Source organism: Manacus candei, unplaced genomic scaffold (genome assembly GCF_025592945.1).
Source record: "Manacus candei isolate 608988 ecotype Guabito, Panama unplaced genomic scaffold, ASM2559294v1 h1tg000082l, whole genome shotgun sequence".
NCBI lineage: Eukaryota > Metazoa > Chordata > Aves > Passeriformes > Pipridae > Manacus > Manacus candei.
The window spans coordinates 4828695-4855120 of record NW_026138130.1 but is presented as its reverse complement, the minus strand read 5'-3'; the positions used below and the strand labels follow the sequence as shown (position 1 = coordinate 4855120).

General features: G+C 43.3%; 1 protein-coding gene across 2 annotated transcripts in view; it reads right to left on the bottom strand.

Annotated features, from left to right (window-relative positions):
* LOC127481798 (dedicator of cytokinesis protein 3-like) overlaps positions 1-22679 on the bottom strand; it is a 35662-nt gene extending 12983 nt beyond the window's left edge. The window contains exon 1 of one of the 2 annotated variants that reach the window (XR_007908315.1): positions 21370-22679. Coding sequence is in view for 1 of the 2 variants with exons in the window: in XM_051811492.1 (XP_051667452.1) it covers positions 19625-19661 (37 nt within the window). In the remaining variant the exon portion in view is untranslated. Of the gene's footprint in view, positions 1-19624; positions 19792-21369 lie in introns of those variants that run through there. The other variant, XM_051811492.1, reaches the window with a different exon arrangement.
* Positions 22680-26426: the final 3747 nt, after the last annotated feature.

Below are 26426 nucleotides of genomic sequence, written 5' to 3'. Positions count from 1 at the left end.
CCCAGAAAACCTGTCAGCCAACTTTTCCTCATCGGATATCTTTGTTTCGACCCTTATCAGAAATCAGGCTCAACAACAGCATAAAAGATGAGCTTTTAAAAATATTTTTAAATTAAGCAGAGCTTGTAACCACTTCAATCAGCAATCTCTGATTTATATTCCATACAAAGATTTCCTTGTTTCACAATTCTGACTCTACTCCCCAAGCCACCAATGGAGCAGGCAGCCCAAACTGCAGGAACTCAGCTCCAGGAATTACTTCTCTCCAAGTTGAAACTATTTCAAATACCATCTGTGCAACTAATACACTGCAAAAATCCTGTAACACTATGCATTATATTTAAGTAGATATATGAAAGAATACATAAGAATCTGTGCTTTTCATAAGCACTAACATGATACACATATTACTTTTCCAGGTGTCTAGTTTTCATTAAGCCAGGGGAAATAAGAACCCATCTTAATGTTTAAAAAATATTATTGTAATCAATAAAAATACTAAATGAAACTCAATTTTAAAAATAAATTTAAAAAATATCGTGGTGTATTCTTCAGCTACATTTATCAAAATACAACAAGGGTAGTTCCCTCAAACATGACATGCCAAAACAAAGCATGAGTTGCAAATAAGGTCCCACCCTCCCCCCAGAACCAGCATTTAAAACTCCCCCAGGCACAGATTGAATGCAAGCATTCAAGTACCTGGTTCCAGGTAAATACACACTCAGCCAGAGCCCACCCTGTACATCACCTACACTCCCTGGAGCACAAGTGGAATTCCAGGAGCTGAAATGGTGACCTCCAGTGGGCACCATCCTTTTTCCCCATCCACGAGAACACTCCCCTTGGAATGCCAGCACTCCAGCTACAGCCAAGGTGTTCCCATAGGATGAAGCTGCTCATCATCTCCTCCATAAACATACTTCTGTGTCAGAGCCAAGAGTCCCTTATGGGCCACAGCCCCTCTGTTAACAGCCTGAATTCCAGGAGAGGAACACCATGGAAAACACCACTGTCACCTGCCCCACCTCCCACAAGGTAGTTTTCTGGAATCTTGCATTTCCAAGAAACAATGAGAAAAGCACAAACAAAACTTCCACTGAAATAAAGCAGGGTTTCAACCACATACACATAAAGGGAAAGGGCAAGAAGGAACAAACTACACAGACCAGGCAAACACTCACAGGGATGGCCAGTGAGAAAGAGATTGAATCAAAATCCAAAGGGAACCAACCAGCATCCAGTGTTTGCACTTCCACTGTGAGATTCAATGCAGGGTTTAAATCCCAGAGTTAAAAACTACAAATTTCATCAACAAACCTAAACTGCTCTCTCAGCCCTTATGGCCCAGCAGAAGTCACTGCCAGTTAAATGAGCTTTAAATTCTTGTTTACATCAGAGGCAGGAGAAACACAACAACTGGCTCCAGACTGGAATAATGCAGACAGCATAATCTGACAGAAACACTGAGCTTGTCAGCATTCTGGAGTCATTCTTCACCCATGAAGAAATCATAAATATGGATTTCAACCAAAGAAAAACTATTTAAAGCTTCTCCCGAAGTGCAGGAACACTGACAACTGCAAAATGATGAACTAGCAAGACACAACCAAAACTCCAATGGCTCCTTCTTGTCCCTCCAGTATTTTAGAAAGCTGGTATCCTTCAAATACAGAAAAGGTTTTCTTTTATTTTAATAGGGAATTTTGCCAGAACAAGAAGGTACAAAAATCTTTTGTTTCTGAGGTGTCCTGCAAAATACTGTTACATTAAAATACTATTACTTTTCCATTCAGAACAACAAAAATACTACAAAATTCAGGCACGTCCCAAATAGAGGAATTTTGAAGATCCTGGGTGGAAAATTACCTTTGGAAACACCAGAAAAAATAATGGAGGAATGTTAACACATTAACAAGATCCATTCATTTATGAGAGCAACTCTGGATATAAGACTATAAAAAGAAATAACAGGCACAATATATTAAAGCCAGTTTCCAGACTGTTTTCTATGGCTCTGAACATGCCAGTGATGATGACACAGAGACAGCAGTCAGGGACACCATGTCAGGGACACATGGGTGTGAGTGACAACTTCAAATTGTGCAGGGATTAACAACCTGACTGGTCTTAATTCAGCCAAACCCAACAAGTAACTGTTAGTCTGAAAAACATGATTGCACATTAACACTGCATTAGACATTCTGAATTAGCAAAGAGCAGCTGACTTTCTATGGCAAGCATTTACTACATGAAAACTACTGATTAAAGGATGCAGCTGGGAAAGAAACTGGATTTGATGCAACTACGAGTTCTTTGGCCATCAAACACCCGCCTGTTGTATAACAACACAGGTGAGCTTGGAAGGAAAGCTCAGGGAAAAGTACCAGGGAAAGACAGAACTGGGTCTTCTTTCAACTGCTGACAGAAGAAATTTTAAAGACATGGTCAAGAATGGTGACATCAATATATTGAGGCTTACGAGAAGTAATTCTAATAGATTTGTCAGTTTACAGATGCAAACTGTCCATTTTATAAAGGATTCTACTGATCACACAAAGAACATCTGATATAAGGACTCTACTGCATCAATATGTAATCAGCTCTTCAGAATTAAGAGTTCTCCATTAATAAGATAGACAAAGCTGTTTTCTTTGGTCTACCTCACTCAAAATAAAGAATAAATAGGCAAAAATCACAGAACAGAAATGAACCAATCCCATCAGCTCTAGATACAACCTCCATGATCATATCCCATTAGAAAACCAGTTCTTACACAAAAATAACACCCCCTCATGTTCCTCATTCTCAGTACAACACTACAGAATCTAATTCCTCTTGTAACCATCAATAAGGCTCTTCTGTTTGACAATTTTTGTAATCAATCAATAGGATCTGTGAATGGAAATATAGATATTTTCAAAATAATAGAAGTCAAATCTCAAGAGTAGCTGACTTTCCAGCCACACTAAATGGAAGTCTGGAGAAAGTAAAGAATCCAACTAAATTGGCCCAATACACCAAATCGTATCTTGCTAAACTGTGTAACAGGAGTAAAATTTAACATCTCTGAAATAAAAAAGAATGGTAAAAATATGTCCTTATTATGACAAAAATCACAGAAATTTGAGGTTCTTTTTTAGTCTGGTATATGATTCCAAATGTTACTTCCAAAGAGTTACAGATGTTACTCATGTGTTAAGCTAAAAATGCATTATACAACACGATGTTATTTATAAAGTCCCTTTTAGGGACACAATTCTTCCTATCGGTATGAAATATATGATCCCAAGTGCATATGAGAAATACAGAACAGTTTAACCATTCTGGAGAAAATAACTTTTATTTAACTGGTAACTGATAACTGACTTCTGTCCTTTCTGCAGAGAAATTCTTTACACTACAGGATCATCTGCAAACTGCCCATCAATCAGTAAGTCACCATTTCCTACAGGTCATCTCCTCAGTCACCACAACACACCAGTAACATCATGCAAACAGGCAAAAAGCAAAGCTTCCACCCAACCAGGGAACAGATCTGACCAATCCCTCTTGGGCTCCAGGGCGGGCTGCTGAAATATTTCACATCTATTTTCAGAAATTAAACCCCTTGCCATCATTCAGGTCTATAAGGAGGTCACAGTTCCCCTCACGAAATGTAATTTCTGCCAGCAGTTAAAGCCAACGTTCTGCCAAAGAGGAATGCTCTGAAAAAGCACCACATGCCACATGATCCAGGAATTATGTCCAAGTCAGAAGTCTCTGAACTGTGGTACTTAAACTGTACCATAGTGAAAGAAATCCCTCCCTCTTCACCTCTGTATATTATTAATATGAAAGGCACAAACCAGTTCACACAGGCAGTTACTCTCAAGCTTTTCAGAAAATACGAAGGAATTGGGGGATATAACATATAAGAACAGATGGCATTGTAATAACAGTTTGGAAAGACAAAGATCCAGGAGAGGACAGACTTAGAAGGGTTTTCCCTGCCTGTGGATATGGCCTGACACAGTATAAGCAGCTGCACTGTAAGTCACCAGCAGTAAGAGAAGCTGCTGCAAAGATAAACTGGACATGTTCAGCCAAGGCACCTCTGCCCAGCTTTCTGATTCCTCCGTGTCAGACACCTAAAGCAGCTCCTGGCTGGATGAACAAAGAAGTGCCAGTTGATACAATTCAGGAAGTTTTAGAAAATATGTTCTCAAACAGCCCCTGCCAAAAGGTCTTGGAGAAACTGCATTTGCCTGTGATGGAGTGGGAAGGCATCTGCACATGAACAGCCTGCAAAGAGATGGGAAACAGAAACAGCCACTTGCCTCAGTGAGCACAGACTGACCAGAGAGCTCTAAAGGCTCCTGTTGGAGCCTTTTCTGTCTGAAGTATTCCTAATGAGCCAAAAAAGCTGATCATTTAGAGAAATGGCAAAGTTTATGAAGCCACTTCAGTTACTCAGGGTAACAGAGAGCTGCAGATGGACCCAAGCAGCACAAGTAAAGTGGCAGATGTACAGGGCACAGTTCATCTGTGTGGTGTTCCATGAGGGATGAACAATCCCCACCTCATACAAAATGACCATCTCCTCCTTACTATTATGAGAGATAAAATTATGGGTTTTATTGCAAACAGAATTACAGGTGCATTGTGAAGGTGTGAGGTATCCAGTTACCAGCTGGACTGGATGCCAGGGATCTTTGAGGCTGGGACAAGGGAAATATAAAGTTCCTAAAAATTAAAACTTTTTTGGGGCCATTTGGCCAATTTTGAACACAGGGGTTTTTTTCTTTGGGCTAAGAACTTCTGACAAGGGATGCCTTGCAGTCAATCAGAAGGAGGGGAAAGCCTCTTTTTGGAGAAGAAAAACAAACCTTTTTAGGCAGAAATGAATATATTAAAACTGATCTGAAAGGGGGTGGGATTTTGTAGAACTATAAAATACACGAAATTTAAACCCAAGGAGTCTTTTTCTCCCCGGGAGCTTGGTGTGAGATGAGACCCAGCACCTGCTGAATAAATCTTTCCTTGATGATACAGTTCCTTTGTTTTACAGGGAATTGAATCTTTCCAAATTAAGGAACGAAAAATTTCTCACACTATTGCCACGCTGAGGGAAACCCTGGATTGTTGGTCAGAGTTCTTGTCACAATCTCAGTGCTCAGCCACTGTCAAGCACCACCCCCCTCACACAGATTATTGCCTTGGGGAAAGGGAAGACACCATCACCCACAGGACTGTACAAAATTCCCAATGAACCCCAATGTGCCCCTTTTCCTCTTTCCCCTTGGTCAAAACTTTATACTTCACTAAAAAGGACTGAACAGCACAGGAAAAGGTAGAAAGAAGAGAGATAAGAGACAGCAAGGACTGCAGAAGAGCTTTTATGTGATTGTTAACCAAGATGGGACTCCTGTAGCAGGAAGGCTAAAAGGGGTGGAGAGAGGATAATGGACAAGTTGCAGAGAAGGTGCACAGGGAACTGTTGCTCATCACCCCTTCCAGATCAAAAAGCACAGCAGTGTCAAATGAAACAGCAGAGAGAGCTCAGGACTTGAATAAAGTACTTTTCCACATAGTGCATAAACCATGAGACTCCTCACAAGATGCTGTGGGTGATAAAAATTAAACATATCACTCAAGTTCAAAAGCCAACAGGATAAATAAACGGATGTGTCCCACCTTCAGCTCTGCAAGGCCTTGTCCCAAAAGGCACCTGAGCCTTGGGAAAGCACCACACTTGACTGTAACCACCTGGCCAGGGGCAGGACACAGGATGAGTCAGGGACTCAGTGGCTGGACTGCTGTGAACTCTCCCACACAGGAGCTTGAACTTCTTTGTCCTATCCCATCTATTGATTTGTGACCTCATCTGAACACTGTTACAGCAAAAAGGAGAATAAAATTCACAGTGAAAGAAATGCTAAATTAGATTTCAAGTGTGTCATTATTACTTTCTGCTGCCCACCTAACTAACAGAGCTGGTTTCATTTTTGCTGTGGCATAATTTAAAATGTATCTTACTCTCATAGTGCCCTCTAATTCGATTTCCTCTGTCCCAGCTTACCCACCCAGTCCCACCTGGGTCACAATTGCTTCCACATTTCACTTTTCTGCTCCAGTGGATGTCAATTAGGTGACAACCACAGTAACAGAAATGTGTCCCAATTTTTAGGTGAAGTGGGAAAACCCAAGATGACAACAGGAAAATGCCAGAGTCCTGTCTAGCATAATCCAACCACATGCAGCATCCAGCTGCTAATTCCCCTGAAACATCATTTTTTCCTTAGCATATAAATAAAAAGACTTTGCAGCACAGTGAGTTGACATGGGTATATGCTTCTTGTATACTTTCTCATTTTTTAACCTATTTCTACACATTTTGGTAAAGCCTACAAAAGTCTTTGTTCTACTTACAAGACATAATATCAGTTCAGCCCATAATGAGTAATTTGTTTATTTTCATAAAGGAACAGAGCCCTCTTCCTGCCCTTTCCCTCCTCACCTTCCAAAGTACCAATCAGAAGTATTTATTTCAATGAGGGCTCAGAAATAAAATCACCTCAAAAGCTTTCCATGTTTACATTGTCCTTCCTTCCTTCTCCAAAGCTAAATTATGTTTCCCTAATCATAAAATTGAGCTTCTAAAAGTTATTATTAATTTCTCATATTTTCACTTCCAGAATGGAAATCATTGCTGCTGGAATAGACCCAATATGGTAAATCAACTTATTTATTTTTCTTCATCACAAGATGTTGGTGAAGCCATGATTTAATGAACCCTGACTTTACTTTGGGGGGAAAAAAGAAATCATGATTTTGGGAACTTTCAACATCTCTCCATTTATAAAAGATGAATCTTCTTGACCTTAGTGAGTTTTTTTCACCCTGCACTGTGTCCTGTGCTACAGATGGCAAAGTTCTGAAGCTTTCTGAGGGTGGAATTTGTACTTTTATAACACATAACCATATTTTAAGCTCACGCCTCTATCACACCTGTACATGGTTACTCTGGGTAAACACATCTAACAAACACTGAAATTTCAGTCCTTTGAAAGCATTTTGTATTCAACTGCTACTAGGAGTTTATCACTGTTACTTGTTAACATGGAAAACAAGTCAATCCCTGATCTTAAGATTTATTTAGATTGATTAATATTAAAGATTTGATTAATATTAAAGATTAAATTAATATTAAAGATTAGGTTAATATTAAAGATTAAATTCATATTAGAGAATAAATTAATATTATATATTAAACAATAGAGTAATATTACATAATTTTATTAATATTTAAGAAAATAAGGTAATTACACCAGGCTGATAAACTAATATTATGTTGAGCATGTCTCTTTCCCTAAAATGTTTTTTCATATTAATCCACCTATTAAAAGTGTCTAGTATCAAACAGCATAAGCTGGTTTTAACAGCTTACAAAGTTGACTTTACAAAATAAAGTTTATTTTCTTCCCTGTAATACACAGCTAATACAGGCTCTGTGTAACTTAAGAGTCACTGTACCAGGTGAGACCCAAGATGGCTCTAAATCCAACACCTTTTCCCTACTGGAGGCTAAAACAAGGAGGGAAAGGAAGGGTATTAGAATAGGGCAAGGATGAAGCTTTCCACATCTTGAGCCATCTGTGGACTGGGACTTCCTAATGCAGAAGTTTTTATCAGTATTAATTTTACATATGTCTTTAATAGCACTTTCTGTGGCTTTTCTTCCACGGAGCCACCCAAATGTTGTTGAACCACACCAACTTTTAACACCCCCATCACCCCAGGACTCCACAGGAAGGGGGGTTCGGTGCTCCTGAGTCACCAGTGCCCCCAGGAATTGCACTAAAACAGAGTGAACCAACAATTTCTGTTCTTCCCCTCCACAGCATTTATGGTTTGGGAATTTTCTAAACTACTTTTGCTTAATAATGTATTGTCCAAGAAGGGGGACAGACGTGAACTCCTGATATTTCCCAGTGGCAGAGAGGGAACAGTCCCCAAAGCCCCACCACTGTGACTGTGCAGGAAAAGCAGCACTGACACAAATCATCCCACAGGGGGAAAGACAGAGAGTCAAAACTGAGCTTCACCTTTTTGTGAGGCGACTGTGTTGCACAATCACGCCCACGGGCAGCACTGCATTCATACCTTCCAAACCTTCCTGTACCTTCCACTCTGAGCCTCTCTCAGAACCATAAACCTTCCTCCAGCAAAAAGGAATAGTTCTTGGAAACAGAAAATTGTGGGTTTAATAATTTAAAATAAAAAAATATATAATTTATGATGAAAAAACCCTTCACATCTTTATAACAAAATTAAAGGTCAATATGATTACATTTTTTTTGGTGGAACTGCTTGATTAGACCTGGCAGCTTCAGAGATTGCACAGTTAGAGTCTGATGACATTTGACAGGGGAGCAGAACCACGAGGAAATTAAAACACAAACATTGCCATTTTATTCTACAGATACCTAGAGGAATGCTTTCACCTTCACAATATACCTTCCAAGTATTTAAATGATTAATTGTGGGTGAGGGTTTCAATTATTTGCCAGAAACGAATCTGAGACTTGCAGATTTCATTTGCAAGTCCAGGCCTCATTCAGCAAGTGTGTTTACAAAGAACAGAGGGAACAAACCCCGGGCCTAGTCCTTCCAAAACATTCCACTGTTTAAGCAAGAGGGACAAAATGAATAATTTAGGTATGAAGGAGAGGACATATCCACTTGCACCCTGAAAAAAAAAAACAACTACCCAAATAAAACCCAAGGTTTTTGAAGCAAGGGGCATTTCTTGTACTGGTACACACAACACAACAGGGCTCTAATCCGATTGGAATTGCCAGGCACTAATGTAATACACACACACACAAAAAAAAGATTATCAAAAGCTGATTAAAAGCCATCCAAACATTACAATCGAAGAGGAGAGATTAAACAAAAGACATGATTTAGAAGAGGGCTCGAAATTTTTTTGACCTTATTAACGGTCTGTACGAACTTTCACACAAAACCTCCAGGAAGAAAAATATACTTTGGGACTGAAAGCAACGTGTTACACTTTGGGTTCTGTCTCCTGCCAAAATTACAGTGCAATTAAGTGAAGGTATCTCAGGCTGGTCAGGGAGCAGTGGCAGTTGCTAGGCAGCATCTGCTCCTGTCAGAGATGCTTCTCTCTTTGTGCAGCACAGAACCTCAGCCAGGAATACTGCCACCAATGGATTATTCCAAGGCAGCTTACTGCCATCACATGGCATCTGCAAAGTGCTCACACGCTGCCTAGCAACACCGCCTCTTTCTCCTGAGTCATACCAGCACCAGGAAAATATTCCTGCAAAAAAAAAAAGAAACAGATGCCTGAGAAGAAAGGTGATCATTCAGCAGCAGAGCAAAGGACTGCGAGCATCCTTCCCCTGCCCTCCAAGATAAAAATAGAGATTGGGCTCAAAAATCACGAGCTGTTTAAAACAGTTTTGCACATCCTGGTGGCAGGAGGTAGAAGTGAAGACAGACCCAAAGCCCACAGTGTTGTCCACTCCCTTTGCTGTGTTAAGGAACTGGTATTGAGCCTCCAGCTTTGCAGGGACCTATCCAGTTACTTCATCCCCTTCCTGTAAATCTATTCCATCAGTTCATTCAACTTCCACTCTGGCAACAGAGAAATCCCTCACCCATCCATCATTCCTTCTGTGCAGGAAGTGAATGCAGCAGGTTTTTTTTCTCCCTTTTAAACAGAGACAAAGGCTGTTTCAGTTTCTGAAACCTTTTTCCCCTCTTTCCAATACCTAATTGGCAAAGAGGAGAGGAATCCTGACCACAGTGCCCAGAGGAGCATGGAACTGTTCTGCACTGCTCATTCCACAGGCTGCCAACATCAGCCAGAAGTGGCCACACCTTACTGCTGAACAGGAGGAAAGAAAATAAGAAATCATTCAAGATTTGAATATCCTGGAGGATGGAGACTGCACCACCTCTCCAGGCAACCTGCTCCAGGGCTCTACCATGTGCACTGTGGAAATCACTGTCCCTGACTGTAATTTGCCACCCCTGCTCCTCCTTTCACTGCAGCTCTGGGAAGTGCCTGGCTCCATCTTCTCCGTAACTCCCTAGACAGGAGTTGTCCACAAACTAGACCTCCCTGTGCTCCTCTTTACAGTTTGTACCTCATTGACCTCACAGACCCTCCCTTCTCGCCCCATACTGTGAGATGTGGCCCCAAGAGTGACTCCTCAGAGGAGGAAATGATACTTCCACCAACCTGCTGGTGTGGAGCTGCTCACAGGAGAGCACACACACACAGACCCACAGGTATCACCCACAGCACTTCCCAGCCTATCCCGTCTTACACTGACTACATCAGAAGACTTTTAGTCCTCCTGTCTAACTACTAAATAAGTTCTTAACATATTAAAGTTACCTTGGCACTTACAGGTTTCTGATGAGGAGCAGGAAGGGAAGAACAGGGCAGATTTATAAAAGTATATTTATCAGCACACCAGCTCCTGCATCTTAGCTGAAAACTCTGTATTTTAACCTGTACTGTCTGCCACACGAGAACTTTCTGTGGACATCTGAAGACAGGTAAGAAACCTTTCAACCCACCCAAAAGAACTTTGATTTTTTTTTTGTAAACTATTTGCTACTAATACCAAAAAAAACCCACTAAGTATTTGCATGACAAAAACTGAAGATGCTTTCTTTTTTTTTGCATGACACCTAAAGAGTTTTTACCTCTTCTAATCTTGACTTAAGTCAACATCAACATCATGTGAAACATTGGGAAATCCTCTTTTTCCCTTTGTGCATTCTCCACACAGGATTATTTCAATTATACTGAAATAATTAACTTTTTTTCCACCATTAGAAGAAGAATACTGTCTTGTATCAGTAACCTGAAAAGCAGTCACTCCAGAACTGAAAAAAAAGAACCAACCAAACGACAAGATCAGCAGTTGCAGTTTGGGGCCTTGCTGTGATGAAGAAAGAGAGAGAAGCCTATTTTCTACATCCACTGCCCCAGAGTCAAAAGAGAAGCTGTTTCTGCAAGACCAGTGCTTCAAACACAATCTTCCTTGGCACAAAACCCCTGGGGCACAGAGATCACCAAACGTCCATGAGTAAAAAAAAAGAAAAAAAAAAAAAGGAAAAAAAAAAAAAAAAAAAGGAAAAAAACCCCAGAGCAGAGGAATTTTGCTCATAATTCCGATCAGATCAGTGCACTTGGAGAGGCCGAGCCAGAGCAGTGGCAGGAGGATGGATGGGTGGGTGGGTGGGTGGATGGGTAAGTGGGTGGCTGCAATCCCCGTGTGCATGGCAGAGCTCAGGGAGCTGTTCCCAGGGGATGCTCCCAGCATGGACAGCAGGCCCAGCAGCCACAGAGCAGCCTTTCCATGCCCCTGGACAGCTCTCCATGCCCACTGACCAGTCCCTGCTGGAGGAAGGGCCTGACAATATCACCTTTATTACTGATTCCCCTCCTCACTCTCTTCACAGCAGGCCAGGTGCACAGGGAGCATCCAGCTCCATGCTGTACAGGATGTAATTTTGCCCTGACATCTGCTGTTACTTCACAAAAATGTTGATCCTGCTCTAACAAATGCAGTGAAACTGGTCTGTTGCCTCTTTGGTTTCTCAACAGTTGAGTCACCAATCATTCAGCTCAGGAGCATTTACAGAGAGAAACAAAACACAAAGACACATCAAAGCTCAAACCACAGTTTTCAATAACCTTCTTTTGCAGTAATTCATGTATTTTTGGATTATTTGTCCCAGCCTGGCTGGTACTTTCTCACTCCAGCCTGCACTCTCTGTCCATGTACATAATAAATACAGCCATACACACCCAAATGAGATGTGCCCATGGGAAGTGGGCAGCTTTACACAGACACTTCCACAGGTGTTTTTCTCTACAAAGGAAGAGATGGGGGAAATAGAAACATCTCCTCCTACCCCTGCAGATCCAGACTCAGTTATGGAAAACATACACAGCACTCCTCACAGGGACTATCCCACACTGTGATGTTCTCCTATAAAAGGCTTCCTGCTCTCTTTACCACTTGTTTGGGCAGACCACCCACCCCAGCAAGGCCAAGGACTGTGGGCACCCCAACAGGCCTGTAAAAAGTTATATATTGCTTGCAATTGGCTTCTGTTTTAATAGCTCTTCTGGGTTTCTCTGGCATGGACACGAGGATTCCTTTATCAAATTCAGGAGACTGAAAGGGCAGGTACACAAACATCTTGTTCATGAACACACTGGGAGGGAAGAGAGGTCCCTGCTGCTCAAATACACAGAGACAAGAGGCTTCTAGAACATTAAGACACGTGCCAAAGCACACTGCACCACACTCCAGCACATGGGGTAGCTCAGAGACTTACATTCAACATAAAGAAAATAAAATAATTCACTACTCCATCAACTGCCAACACTAAAAGCATCTAGTGCCTAAGCTTCCCTATATGAAATAAAGCTAAAGGTTTGTCTAGATGTTTCAGAGAGCATCTGCTTACCTCTGAAAGCACAATGACCTGCTTTCAATCACCAAGAGTTAGCTTGTCATGAGCTCTGCTTAAGGCTTAATGTCCAGAAAGACTCAGGAAAAGAAAACATAGCTAAATGCTAAAGAGGGGCAGGAAGGAAGCCTTATCCTTGGAATAAGTAATCACCTCTCAACTGTACTGGAAAGCACTTAGTCTGCTCAGACCCTCAGTTTCCCACCTTCCCAATACCTTCAGTAAGTTTTGACTGAAGGCTCGTTGTTTAAACAAATATGTCTAAGAGGAAGGAATTACAGCTGAAAAAACTTAAGAGATGCTTTCAGGATCTCAGAAGAGAAGAAAGTTCATTTTGATGTGCAGAAACCTGAATGGAGATTTGATTAAACTTCTGTCACCTGAGTGAGATATTTCATGCCTTTGCCTCAAGGTTCAGTAAGCACACAGGTTTTGAACAAAAAGAGTGAAATGCAGTGATATTAAGGTTGATACATAAAAACAACCAGCAGAAAGACTGCTGTCAATCACAACTCGTTTTGAACTGTATGCTGCCTTTGGCCTCTTCCTCAGTGCACATCACAGCTGAGAAACAGACACAATAAACTTAATTACTACACAAATTAACAAAAATTTCTCTGAAGCAGGAGAAAAAGCTGCATCAGGCTCTTCAACAGCTAAATAATCTTCCACAGATTTCCCATTCTTTGGTCAGTGTTTCCACATCCACATGTGAAAAGTGCTCCCGTTTCTCAAGAAAACAGATCCATGAAATGCAGGTGGCCACCAGCAACACCAGTTGTTTGAGGTCATTTACAGCTCCTCTGTATGTTCCAAATAACTGTTAAACACATCAGTCAGAAAAGTTTGTCTATCTACATGTCACTGTGCACATGACAACAGAGAAAACTTCCTCATTCCCAGCTATCCCCCTTCTGAGGGCTTTTAAACACCACCAAACATGTGGTGGAGAATTTTATAGATTACAAGTGTAGATATTATAGTTTACAAGTTTTGGTAATGGTTCTTACCTGCTTCCCTGATGTTTATATTGGACTCTGATTGGTTAAGGGCAGAACTGCTGCAAAGAAAGGCTTTACAAGGCAGTGAGACTCAGGTCCAGCTGAGCTGTGGCACAGACTGTACACTAAGAAAGCTGCTTTCAGAAGGATTAATAAAAATGTCACCTTTCCTCTCTTCCCACATACAGCTGCAAACTACAGCCTGCACCATCACCACACAGTCACACACCAACTTCCTACGCCTTCAATGGTTCAAAAGAGAAATTACTTTAAAATATTCCCCACTAATTTCACCCTGAAGAACGTCCCTTCCTGTCCTACAGGCTTGGCAGTGACTTTAAACCCAAAGCACACAAATAAGAAACACCAGAGAATCACCTAAATTTTCCAAGGACAAGGAGCATTCCAGGCATGTTTATACATACCCTGTTGTGAATTGTAATTTTTGCCTGCTGCACTAAAGAAAGAGCAAAACAACTTGCCCTTGAATGAATATGAAAAGCCTGGTTTCCTACCAACGGATATTCCCATTCCCTCTGTTTCCCAGATGGTCCCAGGACAAACCAAATGCAGTACCACTGGATTTCTAATCTTTCCCTGGCCCCTGAGCATTCCTGTGTATGAAACACCCCCAGGTTCACTGCCCTGCTCCCATGAACAGCTGCCCCTTCACATTCTCCAGCAACCAAACAAAAAAGTTATATTAGAAGTCCTGATAGAACCTTATTATCCATTTCCTTTAGCAAGTCAGTAGCTGCTTATCTGCTTTACTACCCACAGGAATTCATAAGTTCTTTCTTTCCCACCCAGCCACCAATTTTCATTAAATCTGCAGGAAAAGTACATCCAAGGCTGCCAACTCTCATCATAAAATGCCTCTCATTACTGGGTGAGAGGTATTGTTAGGGGAGGACAGAAAGCCTGAACAGTAAAAGATTTCCACCCTCAGGAAATCATTCTAGACACAAAACCCCTTCTGCACTGTGGATAAGGTCAGGGAGGAACTGCTTTTGCCCCCACCTTACTGACAAGTGGCTGAATCCTGCAGTTCTCAGCTGAATACCCAGGATGGCCCAATGACAAAGAAATGGAGAAAATTGCTCTAAAACCATTAAGGCATCAAAAGTGAAAACCCACATTGCACTACTATCACTTCTTACTCCAGGATCACCCCCACATTCCCATATAAACCACGCAATAAACTGCTGAACATACACATCCCATTCCTTGCCTTCGCAAGAATTTGTTCCTCAACTTCCTTCCTCCTCTATTTAAAAAGTTCTGGCTAATTTCTACTGTAAATATGTTTGTGGACAACTAGTATTTAGATGATCTCAAAGTAGTAATATCTTATAGATTAATTCTCATCCAGCTCTGCAAAACAGCTTTCACAAGAACTGGTCTAACCACAAAGTCTTTGGCCTACTCTTCTATAGGACAAACGAGCTAAAATATGTTAATCTCTTCTGACAAAACATTATATTTAGTCTCCAAGTTCTATCAGCAACAGCAGAATTACAGATTTGCACTGGACTGGAACTGAAGTTGCCCACTGCATGAAGTGACACCTCACTGAACTCTGCCATCCACACTGAGAGTCTCCCGTCGGACACATCCGGGGAGCTGCTCTTTTCCAGAGACATTTCAAGGTGTGATTCATTTCCCATCCAGTTAAATAACACATATACATTTCCTTTATGATCCCTGACTGACAAATTCCTTTGCTCATTCTTAAGGCCTATGGGTAATAAAAAGGCCCTCAGAGGCAAAACAGTGAATGGAAACTGCTCTAATCCCCGGGTCATTTAGTTTTCCTGACTAACAAGCAAGTCCCCAGGTAACACCATCACCTCCCAAAGCACTGTAGCACAGAAGGTTTCCAAGCACATCCCTCCACGTAGCTTTGCTTCCAAGACAGATCCCTGAAGAATATCCTTAGTCACCTCCCTCCTGCTGCCAGACAATTACACATTCTGGCACTGGGGCACAGGAGAGAAGATGAAATATAATCCATGTCCACAAAACAGAACCCAGTCCCAAGGATTGATATCACTTCCCAGATCAACAATGGACTTCTTCCTAATTTGGGGGACGCACTTTTTTCTCTCTCTCTCTGAAACTTTTTATTTTAAACCTGTAACAAAGCACCTCAGTGACACAGGGAAACCACAGTATCATCAGAGCCCTCCTCCTTCAGCAGCTCCTTCTGCCTGAACAGGTAAGGACAGACACACACCAGGAGCCTCGGGGAGGGAAGGAAGACTTTCTCTAAGTTCTGCAGCCCTGTTCTTCCAAACTCAAATATGAATTGGGAAACGTGCAAGCCAAGGTTTACTGACAGGGGAAAAAAATAAATATCAAAAATCAAGATACTGATCAAAAAGCAGAAGCTGCAGTACAGAACTGTAACTAGGACATTATGATGTTCCATCCTTTCTTAGTGGGAACAAGGGAAATGTTAGCTACATGTATTTGTGTTTATGGATTTATTTTTCATTGTTACAAGTTAAGTAGTGAAAGCAAAGATAAAGAATGCATTTTAAATGAAACTATCAACAGATTTTAACACTAATTCTTTGAATAAACTAAAACCAGGTGCTGTTTATGCAGGCAGGTTTTATTCTCCTCTGTGATTCAATACATACATATTTAATATGGTCAGCCACACAAAGTACAGCATCAACTACAAAAAACCCCCAAACAACAACTTTGCTGAGAACCACCTAAACCTGCTCCTTGCACAAAAATATAACAGCAAAACCTGACAGCCTGATGAGCTGATGAAATAATCAGCTCTCAAATATTATTTACTAAAGGGTTCTCTCTGCTTAGCTGTTTCTTTTTAATGCATTATTATTTAATACTTGCTTTACACGACTAAAGCAACTAATCAGATCACTTCAATAAATAATTTCTTAGAGACAGAGACTGCTTTAAAAATATTAAAACAATAGAGGGCTAGAGAGTGAGTTATCTTCAATAATCAGTTCAGAAATCTTATTGTGTCCATAACTGGCCACCTTAAGCACCTGTGGAAGAACTGCCTGCTTTTCATCACCGGGTCTCAAGTTTTAAAAGCAGAGCTAGGATTAGAAACACTGAATGTAAGTATTTCTAAATAGAGGGGCATTACTCACAGCAGCTCCCAGGTAGTTGCTATAGTAGCTGAGAAATAAGATCAAGGAAGAACTTCAGTGTTGTTAGGGGAGTGTTTAATTTATTTAGAAATATCCTGAGCATCTCTGGTCTAGATATATACAATGATCTGTATGAGCACTGGGCAATACATTGGCATTCTACAACTGCAAGCATGGAAAACTTCTTTAACTGCAGGCAGGCAGGCCCAGAGAACCTCAGAACCGCCCCAGAGCCATTGATGTTCCCAGCAGTAAATTCAACATGTTCCCCTGCAGCCAAGGGCCTGTGGCTGCACAGGAATATCTGTTCAGGGGCTCCAGCAAGCACAGGAGAAATGCCTTTGTCTGATACTCCTTGGAAGCCAGTGCAGAACACAAAGCCCTTCTATCCCCACGTGCTGAGGGGGGAAACGTGGGGTGTTTCTGCAGGAACAGCTCCTATGAATTATCACCTCTGATCAGCTGTGTAGATCAGACAACAACACAGATCCCAACTGACTTCCAACAAAGAGAACAGCACCAGAATTAACTACTTCATATGATACTTTTGCTTTCCTCAATACACAAGAACAGGTATGTCCAGGGCCTGGATGCCCAGATGTTCCCTTCCATTCCACCAGAAAGCTCTTGGTGGTTTTCCAGTGCAGAAATAACTGAATTTTTTCCCCACCTGCCTTACATCAACAGGGACAGAAAGTGTATTGCCTTAATCCAAAGTCAAACCTAAAACTCTTCATGGAGAAAACACATAGCATTTTTTTTGGACAGAGAGTGCTCTTACCAAAACCAAGCTACTACAGCCCAAGGCATAAGCTCATACCAGTGACTCATGCCAAGAAAAATATTTTAGCATATATTATTTTATTTGTGAAATCAGGATAATTCACACTGGGAAAAGAAATAGCTGGGGTTTTTCCTTTTTTTTTTTTTCCTCTCCCTCAGTGTCCCTCCCAACAGCAAACCCTCAGACTATTTTCTCCAAAACTGCACACTCCAGCCAGCAATGACAGATCGACTTTTAAAAACCCAGCACTCCTCTCCCCACCTCTAGTAACTAAACTCCAGATATAAGCTGCATTTTTCACCTGTTTCCCTCTCTCTGGAGAATTACCAACAAATTTCAATTACAGGAGAAGTAATTAAAGCTACGCAAGAACAAGAAGAACTTGCCTGGAGATCACCAAAACTTTTATGACTCAGCCATTACCTCGGCCCTACCTACAGGTGTGTTGCCTGCAAAAGAAAAATCTCCATCCTTAGGGGAATAATCCTCAGACTACAGAACACTCATTGAAACAAGGCTTGTTTTCATTCACTGCTCTCCCTTCCTATGCCTCCCCCTGACTTGTTTACAACCTGAATGGAGATTTCCCAGCTTTTCCTCCCAAACGTCTGCATAGAAAAAAAAAAATAGTTCACCTACTTTTGGATCAAGGTAACATAAGTATTTTCTTTATTTTTTTTTTTTTATGCACACGGGCCAAACACAAACAAACACAACACTGAACATCAAACCCTTCAGCACAGCAAAGGTAACTGGCTACGTAACCAGAACAGAGGAAAAACAACAAGACCTGGAAAATGGGTAATTATTTTCTGAAGCATCCATTTCAATTCTAGCAGCAAGTTAATACTGGGACAACAGAAGTGGCCTTTGGCCAGCAGCTGAGGTATGAAAGTCTGGATACTTCATATTCCTGGAGCATCCAGCTAAGGTGTAACAGGGCTTGTTAACTTTATATACTCCCACTGACTGACAGAGCAACAGGATTTCAAGTAACGACTTCCCTGTGCTATTTTATGCCACTTGTATATATTTCCCTGCACTGACAGGTTCCCATCTAACGCTGCATTTGATTATTTTTTTTTAAACACATGCAAATCTCTTCTTCTATTCGTTATGGAGATATGTGGGATGTACTAAGCAAAATATTTGTTGCTCAAGATGAAAAATTAACAACTTTTTTTTTTAATTACTGAATCAACCAAACGAATTCTAACGAAAAGGCACTAAAGCTATTAATTGCTCAAAATTCTGTGGCCAAAATCCCACTTCAACAGTTCAGGTTAAGAGATCTTTGTATGAAATTTGTTTGTATTTTTTTTAAGTATCTGTAGAAATCGATCATCACTACACGTTGTGGAACTTAAAAATCAATATGCACAATTGATAACGATAAATTTAATGAGGCATTCAGGTAACTAATCAGGGCAGCAGTACCGGCTTTTATTATTATACAAGCCAACGGCTTAAAAAAATTAAACCAAAACGAGCAAAAGTGAAGCAAAAGAAAGTCTGCGCCTTCCATTTCATCAGACGTAACATTTCTGCTCCTATCAGGGATTTACACGCTAAAATAACAAACCAAAGCCGCCAGCGGGGATGCCTCAGATTAGAGCAAACGCGATGCCAGACGACTGTAAAATCTGATTTACCAGAACAACGAAAAATAACCCCGCGAGGCCCCCCCGGAGGGCCCCGGGCCGGGGTCGCTCCCGGCTCCCGCAGCCCCGGCCCCGCGGCCGCCCCCTCCTCGCCGGGCAGGTGCAGCACCGACGCCCCCTAAAGACACCGCGGCCCCTTCCCAACTCCCTGCACGCACCGCAGATGGGAACGCAGGGAAAAGGGAACCGCGCTTAAGTAGATTAAGGGCTCAGCGACTCGTTTTCTGATTATTTGCGCGACCGCGACCCCGGCGCGGGGCCCCCAAACTCCGCTTCCCCCGCGGGGAGCACGGGAGCGCCGGCAGCACATCCCGCGGGCAGGGCAGGGCAGGGCAGGGCAGGGCAGGGGAGGCTCCGCCGGGGCCGCTCCCCCCGGGCAGCCCCCGCAGCCCCATCGCCGCCCGCCAACCCACCCCCGGTCCCACCTGCGGGGCAGCGCCGCGACCCCCGCGGGAGGGAAGAGCCGCCCCCCACCCCCGAGCCCGCGGGGTCCGGCGGGGAGAGGCGGGGGAGCGCTGCGGCAGCACCTACCCACGCCGTATTTCTCCTCCTCGGTGGGACTCCACATGCTGCCGGGCGCGCCGGCCGCGGCCGCCGATCCCCGGGCACAGCGCGGCGGGCGGGCGGGCGCCGCTCATCGAGCGGGGGCGGCTTCTCCTCCCCCCCGCGCTCCGCGGGGGCGCCGCGCCGGCTGCTCCGGCCGGGGCCGCGCTCGGGGGCCGCTCCGCCGCTGCCTGGGGGCGGGAGGGGGGGGGGGGGAGATCGCCCCCCGCCCGCCCGCTCGCCCGGGCAGCAGCAGCCGCCGCCGCGCCGCTCCCCTCAGAGCCCGCGGGCGCGCAACGCCGGCCCGGCGCCTCTCGTAGCGCGGCCCCCGCGGGCTGCGGCGCTGCGGTGGCGGCGGCCCCGCGGAGCTCGGGCGGCCCCGGCCCCTGCTCGCCCCGCGCCGCCTCCTCCGCTCCGCTCCCGCCGCCGCCGCCGGAGGACTCGCGGCTGCCGCGCCCCCCCCCGCTCCCGGCGGACCCGGCGCGCACGCGCGGACCGCGCCGCCCCCCCTCGCGCTCCCCCCCCGCCTCCCTCAGCCCCGCGCGGCCGCACGAGGCGCGCGCGGGCGCGAGGCGCGGGGGCGGCGGCGCGTGGCCCGTGAGGGGACCGGGGGGGGGGGGGGGGGGGGGGGGAAGCGATCCCGATCCCGGGAGAACCGCTCATCCCATCCCATCCCATCCCATCCCATCCCCGGGAGGCCGCAGTGCAGCACCGAGCGCGGCCGTGGTTGTCACCACCGGGGCCAGCCCGACCCCTGCCCGGTGCGCTCAGTCCCGGGACCCGCGACCGCCGTCAGCGCTAAATAAAGTCATCGTCGACCCCAACACCCAAATCTGGCCGGTGCCGTGGTTTCATTTTCTTGTTGTTTTTATTAATCTCCAAAGCTGCTAATGAGCCAGCAAAATCCGCGCAGTTTCCGCAACGAGCGCTTGCCCAAAACTTGAAACAGTCTTTACATTTCAAGTTCATCTTCCGTTTCTTTCCGTAAAACCTGAACTTTAATCCCTCGCGGCAAAGGAAAAACTGGAATAAGTATTACAAAAGTTCCCCTGCAATTGAAATTCTGACCCCTGCAATGTTGTGCCACAGCAGTGCCCTTGCCCTGGTCAGAGCCTCCCCAAAGCTGAGGGAAGAACACACTTTTTATTCAGCATTTTCAGAAACCTTGGTAAATAAATTCCTTGACGTGAAGTTTTAGGATTGCACCAAACTTTTTAACAATATAACTTGAGATGTATCCAACACTTTTAATAGAATATCTGTTCTATGATTATATAATAAAACAGAACAAAAGTCATCAATTTGCACCACAGAACTTGGGTTGCTGTGGAAACCTTCATTATTTATTTTTTTAACACGTGCAACTACTGTTTCCCCACCGAGCAGGGCCAGCTTTTTGTTTGGGTTTTTGTTTGGGTTTGGGATGCTGGGTTTTGCTTTCCCGTGTGGAGTGCGAACAGTAAGTGGCCAAGAATGAAACGTGCCTGTACATTATTCATTTAGAAAAACAACTTATTCAATCCTACCTTAATTCATATTCACATTTTGGCATTTATATTTACAATAGCTTCATTCCTTCCCTTCCTGAGGCACTCCCACAGCATGCAGAAATAGCTTTTTGAAGGGACAAAGCATGACAAAGTCATTGAGTTGCATCTGTTTGAGATAGGCTGCTGCTGGGTTTGAGAAACTGGTATTGTTTTTTTATCTCTATATATGTAAATAATAAATACCTTTTCATCTCTTCCTAGTACTTTGGGAGCAGAAAACCTCTGAAATGACAGGAATTGGTTAATTCTTCCAGGCTCTTCATTGCACAGCCTCAGCACTTCACAGATTCTTCTTGCTGCCAAGCTGACCAGTACTTAAAGTGATACTTTTCCTGCTTAAGAAAAAACACAGCAGATTTTTCTTCCAAAATACAACCACGTCTAAGTTGACTCTTCCCCTTAAAGTAAATATGGACTGAAGGTGAACTTGGGAAGGTAAGGTCAGAACCTGGCAAGGTTAGATAAACTCTGAGGAGGACACCAAAGTAGTTGACAGAAGGGAAGCTGGAAGGAACTAATAGTATACAAGAAACACCTTATTTAAAGGCCATCCACGAGCATGGTCACAAATGACAACATTACCAGGGACAGTCATACTGGTGGTACATTACCTGTATTTGAAATACAGCACATACTGTTACATATTTATTCCTAGCACTTCTCTGCACCGCTGCTGGTCATACCTGTTTTCTGAGAGGGTCAGCAGAGGGGCACGTGACCCACTTCAGAAAGGAAAAAACTCTGTAATTTACTGCAGAGTCAGTGGAATGCAAGTTTGAGTAAGTTAAAGTTACCAAATATATTTACACCTGTTCCTCTGATCTGTGCATTCACCAGTTTAATGAGGCTCCTATCACCTCTACATAAACACTGATTGCCTTAGTAAATACTCTCAGCTCAAGTGTAGCAGTGAACAAATATCTCATCCTGCAAGGGGGGCAGAGGCACTAATCTCCCAGGCAGCAAGTTTGGATTCAGGATTACCCACGTGCAAAGGAGAGACCAAAGCAAACAGCGACTGCTGCAGGGCTGCAAAACAACTATTTCTTCTGTCTCTTTTTCTCTTTGCTCTCTTAACAGAGCTCACACCTGCCAACTTCAATATTCATACTACTCTGGAAAGCATGGGAAAAACATCACAGCATTGTAGCGAGCAGGAGCAAGAAATTCTCAGGGTTATATGCCCCAGGGTTGGGTTTGGTTTTGTGGGTTTATTTTTCTGGAGCAGTTTTTATTTTTCCTTATCATAAAGATTTCACGTTAAAAAAACATCACCACAAAATTGGAATCCAAAGCCTGCTTCTATTTAGATAGTTTCATGGTTTTGTTAGGAAGTTTTAAAAATTGACATCAGCAATCAAACTAAATTTTAAAACTAAATGCCAGAGCTCCTACAAAAAGAACTTCTGTTGGTGGACATCGTGGGTCCCAAAAATTAATGACTGTCAGAGAAAAGTGGCCTCCCCTTGCAGAAGTTTCCTGAGGTGCCATTCTGTGGCTTTGCCACTAAACCCTTGTGTTGCACTTGTATTGAAATAATGGCAAATACAGGCCTCAAGACCTTATTTAAATGAACCTGAAGTCAAGTCAGCAGGAAAGCACTAATCACTGAATAGCACTGGCAGAAGTTACTGACCATCCACTGTGTGCAGGAGCTGCTGTGTCAGAAGTATTGTGAGTTGCTCATGAGTCTGTTACTGCAAACACAATTGTCCTTATCCAAAGAGACTGTGCATTAATGTTTAACACAGTATTAATTAATCAAAATACATTAGGGGGTTTGTCTTATATCACTCTATCTTGCTGTAATATAGATGTGATCTGAAAGACAGCTGGGTTGGGATTGGAGAGATTTGACACAGTTTCCTTCTCTTAAATAGATCAAGGGAACTGTACAATCCTTTCAAATGCTCTGCAAGGGACAGTGGAAGGTCAGAGTGCAGAAAGCAGAGACTCTCATACCTCCCTGCAAGCAGATTTTTCTCAGTTGTCCCAGCCCTAAGGTATCATGGAATGTATCACCCTCTTGCCCTCCCTTTCAGGTAAGAGCAGCCCCACACCCTACCCTTTCTCCCCATTCTCAGGCCGATACTTGCTGGTAACTTCTCCTTCCATTATTAATTCAAACCTCTGTTTTAGAAACATGGCCCACAACCCCTTTCAGAAAAAAGAAATAAATCAGGGATTAATTTTAACTCCCTCTGACAGACAATTTATTTGGTTGAATTACCTCCTTTTCAACACTTGAGGTTCCAACTTGCCCTGTTTGTTTCTTTAAAGTTCATATTCTTTCCCGTTTTTAAGATGGATTAAGCCATTAAACAACTCAACTTTTCCATTAAAATATAAATTCCTCACCTTTCAGGGAGAAACAAAAAGACACAAAGCAAATATACTCTATCACCATCTCTGATGTTGTGCCACCACGTCCCAGTCTGTACACTTATATGTTGCTTGCATAGAAGGTACCTGGATTAAATCAGGAGAATAATATTTATTTATTTTTAGCCCAAAAGCAGAGAATGAACTGACTAATGCTTTAATACTGATATGTCAAGGACAATTACCAAAAATTTACAGTGCAGGTGGTAATTACTTAGTCAGATTATATAAAAAAGATCATGCCAAACAAATGTTTTCCTGGTAGTAAAGAAACAGAGTATTTTGCTCTTCAATTAGTAAAAAAGGAAAAGATTAATTTGAAAATTCATGTTTCATGAATAATTAAGAAATTTGAGGAAAATACTATTGCAGCTTCATTCTCATTTATCCATAATGCTCTCACTACAGCAAATTACCTATTAAAGGAGTGAAAAACCATAGAATGTTAATTAGCACTGTTGTGACAAATTTATACCTTTTCCTATTAATTTCTTTTAATGTTCAGGATATAAGAAACCCTACCACAAGTAATAATTAACTCCTATTTTGTGAAATGGGAGTTCAGAAGCATTTGTGAACTCTCCTTGTGAACGTGCTTTTTTTTGGTCTTTTTTCTCTTTTCATTTCTGACCTTATGTATTTCTTACCATTTATGTATTTATTGCTGTGAAAGAGACCTCTTTCATGCTAAGAAATTTATACTATTGAGAGAAAACATCAGAGAACTGATTTCATCACTCATGGAAATGACCAGGTTGCTGATTAATTGATCTGAGCTATCACACAATCCATCTTTAGCCAAATCTCTCCAAGGGAATGCAGAGTTTGGGGCTGGTTTTTTTAAGTGCTCTCCCTAATGCTGTCACTTTGTTTCAGGGACAACTGAACCTCGGTTCATAGAGAACCACCTAACACACCTCCAGGGAACAGCGGCTGAGGACTGAGGAGTTCTGGATCCTTATTTGCACACAGCGACGATGTGGAAAAAGGAAAAGTGACAGATGTTTGCATCCTGGACTGGCTGGAAGGGCAGGGCAGGGATGGCTTCTCCTTGCCGTGCTTTCACTTCCACTCGGCTGCTCCGTCCCACTCACTCACAGCAGCCTGAGGACCAAATGAAAGCTCCCGCGGGTCAGTGTTCAGCAGACTCTCCCCTCATGCCGCGGGGTCAGTGTTCAGCAGACTCTCCCCTCATGCCGCGGGGTCAGTGTTCAGCAGACTCTCCCCTCATGCCGCTGGACGCGGCAGATGGAGCGGCACGCTCCGCTCCCGGCTCCCGGCCCGCTGTCCCTGGTGCTGGAGCCGCTCCCTTCGCCGCCGCTCCCGCTCCCAGCGGGGACCCGCGGGATCCCGGCGCTCCAAGCCCTCCCCTGGCACGCAGTGCCCTTCAAGCCAACCTCCCGCAGCGGCTGTGGCAGAGGACGAGGAGCCCTCCCGTTCCCAAGCTCGGCATTCCCAGGGAGCGCCAGCTGGCCGTGCTGTCAGCCCCGGGCACAGGGACCAGCCTCAGGTCTGGCCGGGACCTCGGGACCGGTGCAGAGACCACGTTGTGATCTGGAAATAAAGCCAGCACTACCAAAAACAATTGGAAAAACTGGAATTTTGAAGTGCTGAGATGGATAATCTAAAGTCGTGCTGGACCTATCCAGGTTCATCCCATTTTTTCCTTATGGGAATGCAAGAGCACACAGTTGAGCTGTGGCCAAACCTCCCCAGCTCAGCTACTGAGACCCAGGACTACAGAAACAGTCAGTCATGACAGGGTGCTCAGTACCCAAGAAACATTGTTGAACATTTCCTACTATTGTACTGTCCATATTAATTACATCTTTCTATTTAAAATGTGGACATCCTACGTGTTCATCTGTGAAATGATTTGGATTATTTTTATCTAGATAAATTCAGTATTGTGCATGTGTATATTCAAAATAAACAACGTATATGACACAATAGTATATAAAAATTTCATTTTGTTAAGATTGGAATAATTAAATTGTGGTTAGTTTGGCAGATAGCCAAATCTGATTTCTAACTGCTGGTGCCATGTGCCCAGAGTGAGATCCTTCGCTTAACAAGGAGAGGACAGTTAAGTCTTCATATAAGCTTCAGATTCCAAAATTAATTTGAAATATATTCCTTGTGAAAGGCATTACTATATTCCTGTGTTTAAGAGAGAGAGATTCTACATGTGTTCCCAGCAGCCAAAACCACTTTGGTCTTCTGTAAAGCAGATTTCTGAAACTTCTTCTCATGCATGTCCCAATTACAACTACATCCAAAGACATGTGTCACTTAGGTTTACTGGGGAGAAAAACTGACAGAAATTTATCTGAAGAGCTTTGTCCTGTGTAATGAAAGCAAGATCTTCCTGAGCAGAAGACAAGAAAGCAGAATGTTTTGTTACCTGACCCAGCAGAACAATGAGTGTAACAGTTCCGCAGACTGGCGTGTCCCTGAGTAGAAAGGATGAAGTTACTGTAAATCCATCCAAATACTCACATCCAGCTCTGACAGTGAGTCAGCACAAAGTGACCAGCAGCTGATTCATCTGAATAACAAAAGCTGAACACCTCATCAGCTGTCCCCACACGGAAGTAATCAATACTCACACAAATTCACTCTCCTGCCATAATGTCCTACAGCCCAACTGGCAAAGAGCTCTTCATACCCACGTGGCTTCTACTCAGAGGCAGAGGAATAAATTCCAGTGACATCCACACGTCCTCTCGAGGGTGTTGAATCTTCACTTTTCCTTAATGGTGCTCTTGACACTGTGGCAGTACAATAAGTACATTTGTGACAGTTGTTCACCACACAAAGAGGGTTCGGATCCGAGTGACCCCCCCAGCTCAGGGAAC